General features: G+C 36.5%; 1 protein-coding gene across 1 annotated transcript; it reads left to right on the forward strand.

The window, feature by feature from the left end:
- Positions 1-4: 4 nt before the first annotated feature.
- On the forward strand, positions 5-3,967 carry LOC112013867 (probable pectinesterase 68; the record flags this gene model as incomplete). Its single annotated transcript, XM_065780177.1, has 5 exons — positions 5-174; positions 879-1,068; positions 1,387-1,593; positions 2,811-3,058; positions 3,768-3,967. Coding segments are annotated over 5 exons (972 nt in total), but the record flags the coding sequence as incomplete, so codon positions are not given.
- Positions 3,968-9,957: the final 5,990 nt, after the last annotated feature.

Consider the following 9,957-nt stretch of genomic DNA (forward strand, 5'->3'; position numbering starts at 1 on the left):
TTCTACAAACTCAACCAAGCACCACCACAAGTGGGTCGGACCCATCGGCCACCGTGTCATCACCGTTAACGTTGATGGGTCTGGAGATTTCCGGGCGGTCCAAGCCGCCGTTGATTCTGTCCCAACTAATAATACGGAGAACGTTGTCATTCGGATTAGTGCCGGAAATTACATGTAATCATATTTTGCATTGGTCCCACTCTTTTTGCGCTATTATCGCTTGGTTTGTCCAGTTTTGTTTTTTCTTGTTCTTTTCTTTTTTAAGGAGTACTTAAGGAAAATAGAAGTGAAGGAGAAGATTTTAGTCAATTATCTCTGTTCAATGTTCATGAGGCAAAGCCCTAATGGACTGTCAAATTCTTTACGGTTTAAGCCTTTTTTTTCTTTTTTTTAATTTAACACAAAATAATACTTGTTAAGCATTTTATAATTAGAGTAATAGTAAAGATATAACATTTTGTACGACTACTAATACAAGCATGTTGTGATTAAAATAACACCACTTTTACTCAGTCTATCATCGTCATTTTTATTTGACACTAATCCAGCATATTAATTGTCAAAAAAAAAAATTGTTAAAAAATTATATATTCAAAATCATTACTATTAGAGTAGTGTTAAAAACATAATATATTTTTTTTTTCATAACTTTTGACATTTGTTGCAATTGAAGTATATCACTTATAACTGGTACACTGCTAACAACACTTTTATTATGCACCGACCACTAAACATTGTGAAAAAATGGTGAGAAAGGTTATTGTTAGAATCCATGTATTAATTTATAGATCAGTGAGAAGATGCTTTCAAAATGGTAATCAAATGGGGGAGTAGATTATTATCTGATTGCTAATGATATGGTGTGGTGGGGGGTGCAGAGAGAAGGTAGTGGTGCCCGTGACTAAGCCGTACATAACATTTGAAGGAGCGGGGAGGGACGTGACAGTGATTGAATGGCACGACCGAGCCAGTGACCGTGGCCCCAATGGCCAACAGCTGCGCACTTACAGAACAGCTTCTGTCTCAGTTTTTGCCAATTATTTTTCTGCAAGAAACATTAGCTTCAAGGTATAGTACTGTTCAAGATTTGTCTTATCCTTTCTCTCTTTCTTGAGAGTAAAAATACCATACTGCCACTACTAGATTTCGTGAAATCTAAGTGCATATAGATACAACTTTAGCTGACTCATGTACGTTTTGTCCTTAATTGTAAAGGGAGAGTGCATATATTGCTGCTTGTTCTTCTTTAATTTTCTAATGATGCTTTTAATGATGCATATATAGTTAAATATAGCTATTTTGTGTCCCTTAATAATATGATTACATATGTAAAATGTGATAATTGGTGTATGTGCGTAAATTATATGATTGTGTTTATTGCTGCAGAATACAGCACCAGCACCAATGCCGGGCAAGGAGGGAGGACAAGCGGTGGCGTTTCGGATATCGGGGGATAAGGCCTACTTCTCCGGCTGTGGATTCTATGGTGCACAAGACACCCTTTGCGACGACACTGGCCGGCATTACTTCAAGGAGTGTCGCATTGAGGGTTCCATAGACTTCATTTTTGGAAATGGACGCTCCATGTACAAGGTAACCGTGCCTTTTTTTTTTTTTTTTGCTGAATAAGGTAACCATGCCTTAATTGCTAAACTTAGAATAGGATTATCCATACAAGCTTAAACTACTAGTACATACCTGTTTGCTGAAAAAGAAAAAGGAAATTTTTTTTATATATAACATAAAGCTGATTGTTAAGATTATTCTATGGAGATGAGCATTATAGTCAGCCGAGCAAAGCAAAAGGTGAAAAGGCTGTCAGCTATTTTTCTGCTTCCTGTTGTGCATCAAAGGGAGAACTTTTTTCTGACCAAAAGTTCAATTTTTCGTTTTCCTCTTTTTTTCCCGCTAATGAAGCATGCGCTATCCATGCTTTAAAATAGAAAGTAGGCATGAAGTATGCGGTATGGCATCTAGATTTGGTTAATGCCCTTTATATTTAAATATTGGATAAATGGGATCCATGGGATTGAATTAATTACTTAATATAATTCATACCTGCATGAATTTTGACCATAGAATGCAGTCATATATACGATGTATGTCCCACACCACATGTTATTATGCGTAATTTTTTTTTTCATTATAATATTATGCATAGTCTATCAAATTAGAGGTATAGCCTCTCATGAAGTGAGTCATAAGAAGCAGTACGGAGTTGGGTAGTTGTCTACCAAAAAGAAAAAGAAAAAAGACCAAGAAAGTGATGAACAATGCTCTAATATGATTCCATCACATGCAATTGATGCGTGAAGCACGTTTTTCATTGCATGCAGGTGATGGCTTCAGCTGAATCTAAATTTTGAAGTAGCACTGACAATACAAGTCTTATGACTAATGACTAAATAATGCAGCTTTGATTGTTTTAAATCCAAAATAACATCCATACTATTTTATATCATGCGTAAAATGTAGATACTTAGTTTGAAGGTATAGATATTATGTGAAACATTTCACATAATAGAGTGCGAAACAATAATTAGACTATATTGTGCATGGCCAAATAGTGTTCTCTGAAATTACCTTTTAAAAAAAAAAATTCATTATTATTGGTATTATTTACTTGACTCATTGAATTTTTTTTTTTTTTTTTTTGGGGGGCCGGGGGTTGGGGGGGGTGGGGGGCGCTAAATTAGCGGATTGGAGGAAAAAAACTAAAGAAGTAAATTAAAATCCTGTCAAAATTAAAGGTGTAATTTATAATATGTATTTTTTTTCTTCCGCTGTAAAATAATGGTTGATTGGCTCAGGACTGTGAGCTACATTCAATAGCCACAAGGTTCGGATCCATAGCGGCACAATTCCGAAAAAAGGCGGATGAGAAGACGGGTTTCGCATTTGTTCGGTGCAAGGTCACGGGTACAGGACCAGTTTACGTGGGCCGAGCCATGGGCCAGTATGCCAGAATTGTCTACTCCTACACGTACTTCGACGATGTCGTTGCACATGGTGGCTGGGATGACTGGGACCACACCAACAACATAAACAACAACAACAGGTAATCATTCATGAGGCCCCACTCCATATTTTTGTTGCTCCGTCTTCACTATCATTTCTTAATTCTCAATTATGCCCATTTATTATGGTCGATATGATTTTAATAAATTTAGGGAGCCCCACTGCCCAGTAATGCCTTTTTGACAAGTTCATCACTGGGGCCCCCCTATTTTGATTCTTGGGCTTTGTGGGTTCGGTCCACAGTGTTTAAAAATCAGGTTTGAAGTTTGATCCTCATGATTTTTGAGGACCAAAAAGGCTAAATTTAAGGGGGGGGTGGGGGAACAAAAAGAGATGTGTCCTTTTGTATTCACAATTGCGTGCTGATAAAGCCCACAATGGCACTAAAATTAGTCAACAAATTATGTCGTTGAAACACTTGAAAGCTCAAAAAAAGTCAATAGTTGTAGCCTTGTAGGATGAGATTTTTCTTCACAAAACATATTATTGGTGCTTTTACTAGGCTAGAGTTTGAATAATTAAAAATATTAATTCCCCTTTTATCTTTTTCCTAGGTCTTATAGTAATAATGTTCTATTTGGACTCATTAATCTATGGGACTTAAGTCTATACTGCTCCATTGTATTGTTGTATTAAATTATTCTAATTTCAAATGTAGCACCTTGCATTAAGCCAATATAGTTGGATTTTTTTTTTTTTCAAAAAGATTTGGAGGGGGTGTTATTAACAGTAGATTTACTATCTTTCAGGACTGTGTTTATGGGAGTGTACAAATGTTGGGGCCCAGGAGCTGAGACTTTAAAAGGAGTATCATGGGCCCCTGAGTTAGATTTCACGTTGGCCCATCCATTCCTCGTCAAGAGTTTCGTCAACGGGAGGCATTGGATCGCACCGTCAGATAGTTAGCACTTAGCATAGTTGAAGCAATTGATTACTTTTTTTTTTTTTTTTTATGTAATCTGCGTAAGCCGAGGATCACGAGCTCTAATTACATGCTTCGGGACTGGGAATGATTTCTGAGCTGGGTCGCATCCGAGGATTTGATGAGCAGCTCTGACCTGGTTATCAGTTTCGTTCAGGAAAAGGTTCGACCTAAGAACAGTTTCCAAATCCGCTTTGTTAACCAGGTGGAAATGACGTGCAAAGGCCTGCGGATCTGCGAAAAGAAAAATGAAACTCCTATGGTTAATCAACCAAATCGAATATGCAGTCATAAAACTTGAAAATACTGAAACCTAGATTGTCTTTTACTTCGGATGCCCTACCTGGCTCCCCCTCTACTGTTGGGCAGTGAAAACCATTGTGCTACTCCCCCGACACTATGAGGAAATCCTGTGTCAACCCCTTATTGGAATCAGGAAGACACTGGATGAGACGAACCCTATCGTCCCTTGTCTTCATATAGTACGTCTTACCCCTCAGGTGGTGAAGGTTGTAGCACCAGTTCACATTGTGGTGAGTCAGTCTCAGCCCCATTTTCTCATTCAGGGTATCTACACACCCTAATATCCTAAATACATTCACGGTACACTGAGTAGGAGCCAGGCGGAAATGCCTAAGGTAGTTGAGAGTCACTGGCCTCATAGGGATTCTCATCCCTCCCTCTACGAAGGCGACTATCGGAATCACGACTTCACCCTCTCTCCTCCTAATATACCACTCCCTTTCTTCACAGTACTTCAGACTCACATTATTGGGTATCCCATAGTCTACGATGAATTTGTTCATCATCTCGTCGGATTCAACCAACTTCTTAAACTTACCCATCCCCCCAAGGACAACTAAAAATTCCAGAAGAAAAGAAGGGATAGAACTAAGGAAAATTTGGGGTCACTAGAAGAAGAAGACTTACAAAAGTTTCACGATGCTCTTCAGATAGTGTGCAAGTCGAACCAGATTCAAATCATACGCATCAATAATTGTAAGCGCGAAAATGAGGAAATCAGGCGGTTCAAACAGGTACTCATACTCCCCCTTAGGTTCCCCAAATGTAACCGCTTGCCCATAAAAGCAAGAGATCATACCGTTGAAAGTGGGAAACGTGGTGCCGCCAAAATTTAATGTGGGCACCCATTAAGTCTTGAAACGCTAAAAACGCGCATCGGGCAGTCAAAAAGTCGCCAGCATTAACACGAACCGAAGTGGGGCGACTCGTTTAGAAGGCCCGCAGGTATCAAAACCCTCCTCCCCGTCCGAGGGAACGTGCAGCAGGGTTTTGAGGGGCTATTGTGGGGCCCTTGGGCCTGATAGTCTCGGCCCATCGTGTAGCAGGCCCAAGGCCCACGCCGAGGAATACTGACTATTCAAGGCTAAATTGGGGAAAATCTCTTTTCCCAACCCACGCCGAGGACCTCTTCATCCTCGGCCTGACAAGGATGATTTTTGGGAAAGACCAACCTCAAAGTAAGCTGTCACCCTCGCATTTAATGCATTCACCCAACCCCCCTTGCCGCATTAATGGGGAGATAACCCCTTAGCAGGGCAACGTTGGTCAGAGTGAACCACTTAAGTACTGATAAGGCCTCTGATGGGACGGACGGCCAGAAGAGAGGCAAATGGATGATCAACAGATGGAATAAGGAGATAGGAAGATGAAGACTATATAAGAAAAGCAAGTAAAGTAAAAAAGGGGGGGAGGAAAAAAAAGAGAGAAAATAAGGGTCTCCTCGGCCACGGGCCGAGGAGCATCCCTCTAGTTGTAAATAAATTCTAAGTGTTTTCTTTTATAAAGGAGAGTTCATACTTGATGAACGACGGCCAGCGCCTAAACCTTTAACCCACTCTCTATAAATTTATTATTTGGGCTTGATTGGGCTGAAAACCCACTCATACTCAGGGTCAATCCAAACTGAGTCCCTACATGAGTAAATGATATTTGAAAAATTGTTAGGTGAGATTTAAGGATTTTAGAAGAAGTGTTAGGGAGAAGTTTCTTTTAGTATGGCTTTTGGAGGTAAGTAATCTTATCCTAATTGGTTTTATTTTGCGTAATTTAACTACTGAACATTGTTTGCAGTTGTTACAATTTTATTTCTATTGTATTATTGATTTCAAGTAAAGAATTATCATAAATGTATCTGATCACTGAATATATGATGTATTTTATTTAATTGTTTTTAGCTATACTGATTCAAAGTAAAGAATAAAGAATTTTCACAATTATATATGAGCATTGAATATAAGATCACAAATTTATTTTTATTGATTTATTTTCACAATTATATATGAGCATTGTTTTTAGCTATATTGATTTAAAGTAAAGAGTATAGAAATATCACAAATATATTTGAGATTGAATATATGATTATATATATATATATATGTATGTATTTGAATAAGATATATTTTTATGGACAATTTGACTATGAATTGATTCTGATACCCAAACCAATAGGAGTTATTCATTGGTATTCTGATACCCAAACCAATGGGAGTTATTCATTGGTACTTTGATATCCAGCCAATGGGATTATTCATTGGTATTCTGATACCCAAACCAATGGGGGTTATTCATTGGTACTTTGATACCCAGTCAATTGGGGTTATTCATTGGTACTATGATACTCAGTCGCCAATGGGTGTTATTCATTGGTATTATGATACCCGAACTAATGGGGGTTATTTATTGGTACTCTGATACCTAGCTAATGGGGGTTATTTATTGGTACTCTGATGCCTAGTCACGGGGATATAGCGTGACCATAGTCATAAGATTGTTAAAAATGTGAATTACATTTGAATATTTAACTATTTTGAGTCATTAAAACTGTTTATGTATTTTTGAAACCTATTGTAAGTTATAGCTTTTGATATATGGTAAATTAACTACTTTCTAAACCATCTATGATATAATTGTCAGTTTAAAGTATGTGATCTGTTTGCAACGTACTACTTTAAGATTATGAAACTTCTTTAGCTATTTTTGAAAACCCATAGCATATCATAACTTTTGAAGATTCATATTACATCTTATTACTTTACAAATCTATTGCTGGATAGAACTTATTCGGATTTTGGTTACTTATTGAGTTGTCAACTCACCCATTTTTCCTCTCCAGTTTCAGATTGTGAAGAATAGCAAGTTTTGGAAGTTTTGATGTTGTGTTGTGAGCAGGAAAAGAAGCTTAGTGATTTTGGGATAGGATGGTCTTCTAATAGTTTTATATTTATTGGCCAATTGGCATTATGTACATAAGGTTTGGATTTTGTTCCTATTAAATTATTGGAGATCTATTCATAAAGGAATTGTTGAGGTATTTTGGATTTATTTGATTTAAATTTTTTGAGGATAAAATTTTGGTTGCTAAAAAGGCCTTGCACACTTGTAGGGTTCTTACTTTATAAGTGTGCGGCAGTTGTCACGTGCCTATCTTTATAGTTGGGTTTGGGGCGTGACAAATACAATAGTAGAGAAATCAAGATTCAACACCAATCATGGTGGCTATGGACCTCACTAACTTAGTTTTGTTGGTTATGGTGATGGTATGAAAGAGAAGAGAAGTTTAAGATAAAGCCAGGGAAAGAAGCGAGAGAAGAGAGTAGGGAGAACATAGAAGAGAGAGAAGGGGGAGTAAAAAAAATAAAAGTAATGTTTGTTAATGCTGTTTAAAGACCAAATTGTGTGTAGGGACCAAGTCAGTTAATTTTGAAAAATCTTGGACTTGCTTAGCATTAGCCCAAACCTCAAGGTAGGTTACTGTATTTTACCCTAAATATTTTGATGTTATTATTATCAAATTGTATGCTTAATAGAAATTTTAAAGTTATGAGTTTGTATTAAATCTATTGATTATTAAATTAAAAACAATATCAATTAGGTTTTTTTTTTTTTTTTTTTTTTTTTTTTTTTTTGAGAAAGAAGTCAATAACTTTATTAATTAGAAGTTGGTAAATCAGCCATCGCAAAATTGATAAAGTCTGGAGGAACAGACTCCATCCAGACTAACAATGGTGCAAACAACTTGACTTTTCTTGCCAAAGCATCTTCCACCGAATTAGCCTACCTACCTGTATGAGAAAAAGACTAGCTCTTTAATGAGCTTACAAGTAAAACAGTATCCTTTAAGAATGGAATTATCCAACCCCACTTCACTGATGAATAAAGCTGCACGTCTAGCACCCAACAATTCCAGTAAAGTAATAGATGAAGGGTATAGAATTCTTTTCGATAAGGAGGCCATGACCTCATCGTTGGAATTTCTAATGACCACACCAATACTTGCTTCTCCACTCTCTGCAAAAACAGACCCATCAAAGTTAGTTTTGTAGCAGCCCACATCTGGAGGTTTTCACTTGACACATTTTCTTGGTTTTGGCATCACAGGTTTGGTGTTGAACTTGCTGTATTCATGGAGGTACTGGCCAGCCTCGCTATGCACACTGTCCAGCGAAGATGATCTTTCATCTACGATGATCTTATTTCATCAGCGCCACATCCAAGCCGTAACTGCAAACTCCTATAGGGCATTTGGTTTATTACCAATTACCTCCATCAGGTCAATGAGAGAGCTCCTTGAACATTCCCTGTGATCAATCCAGCTAAAGTCAACATCCCACACAGCCCTTAACACCTCACATTCCCACAAGCAATGTAGCAGAGTTCTTGATTCCCCACGCAAAAATCACAGCCATCACCGATTATGATCTTCCTTTTCTTTAAATTCTATTTTGTGGGTAGCGAATCAGAGCATGCATGCCATAGAAAGTGCTTACTTTACCCGGCACTTTGAGCTTCCATAATCGCTACTAGAATTCCTTCACTGGTTTAGTTGATAAGCTTGATNACAAATTATTGGAACACAAAATTTATGATTATTTTAAAGAAAAGAGAAAAGATATATGAGCAATGGCACTGACAAAATTTCACCCAAAAAAAGGTCAAGAATCAGCTTTATGCCTGCAAGACCCCACAGTAAATATTTCTTAGGTGAATAGAAAAAGAACCACTATTCAACCTGAAGTCACTATAAAAGAACTAAGGAAAAATGTGAAAGTGTAGGATGGTCTAGGTACTTGAACAATTAGTATTCGTCCTAAATTTGCAAGGAGTTATTCACAAATATTCCTCCGCAGAAAGAAAGAAAGAAAAGTAGTTCTGTTCAGGTCATCAAAAAACTCCATTAATACTAAACTAAACAACAAGAATATCATATCATATCATACATACATACATACATACATATATATATAGCCAATGTTGAGAGAAAATCCAATTAGATTCCAAAATTGAAGTTGAATTTTGTCCCATGTGTCAAGTCAATACTTAATTTTGGTGCAAGTACTTATCACTCATTACAACCATATTAAATGTCACACCAATTTCAATAAGAATTATTTCTTTTTAAATATAATAAATCTATAGCATATTGAACTTTTAGTTTTAAACTCTATTTATTTTAAGACAACTAGACAAATCCTCCTCTCTTTTTTTTCTTCTTTAAAGAACTTTATCATTTGAAAAAGGGAGTATTATTTTGAATTTGAATTGAGTAAGATAATTCAATAATAAAGTTTTTTCCAAAACTATAACAAAAAAACTTAGGCGAAAAGCACATTTTAGTCCCTACATTTTCAGGCGATTTCCATTTTAGTCCCTAAATTTTATTTTTACCGCTTTTAGTCCCTATCCTGAAAAACGCTTCCATTTTTGTCCCTGCCGTTACTCATTTAACAGAAATATCATACGTGGCAAACGGTCCAACAGTAAATGCTGACGTGTCTATTAAAATAATATTAAAAAAAGCTACATCAGATAAAAATAATATTTCAAAATGCCACGTCAGCAATTTAATTTTTGAAAAAAAGCCACCTCAAATAAAAATAATATAAAAAGTTATAACCTAATTATTTTTTTTAAAGAAAAGAAATTAGTTAAATTAATTTTTTTTTCCTTTTTTTTGGAAGAACATGAAGAACGTGTTCTTCATTTTTCTTCCCCAC

Source organism: Quercus suber, unplaced genomic scaffold (assembly GCF_002906115.3).
Source record: "Quercus suber isolate HL8 unplaced genomic scaffold, Cork oak 2.0 scaffold_226, whole genome shotgun sequence".
Classification (NCBI taxonomy): Eukaryota; Viridiplantae; Streptophyta; class Magnoliopsida; order Fagales; family Fagaceae; genus Quercus; species Quercus suber.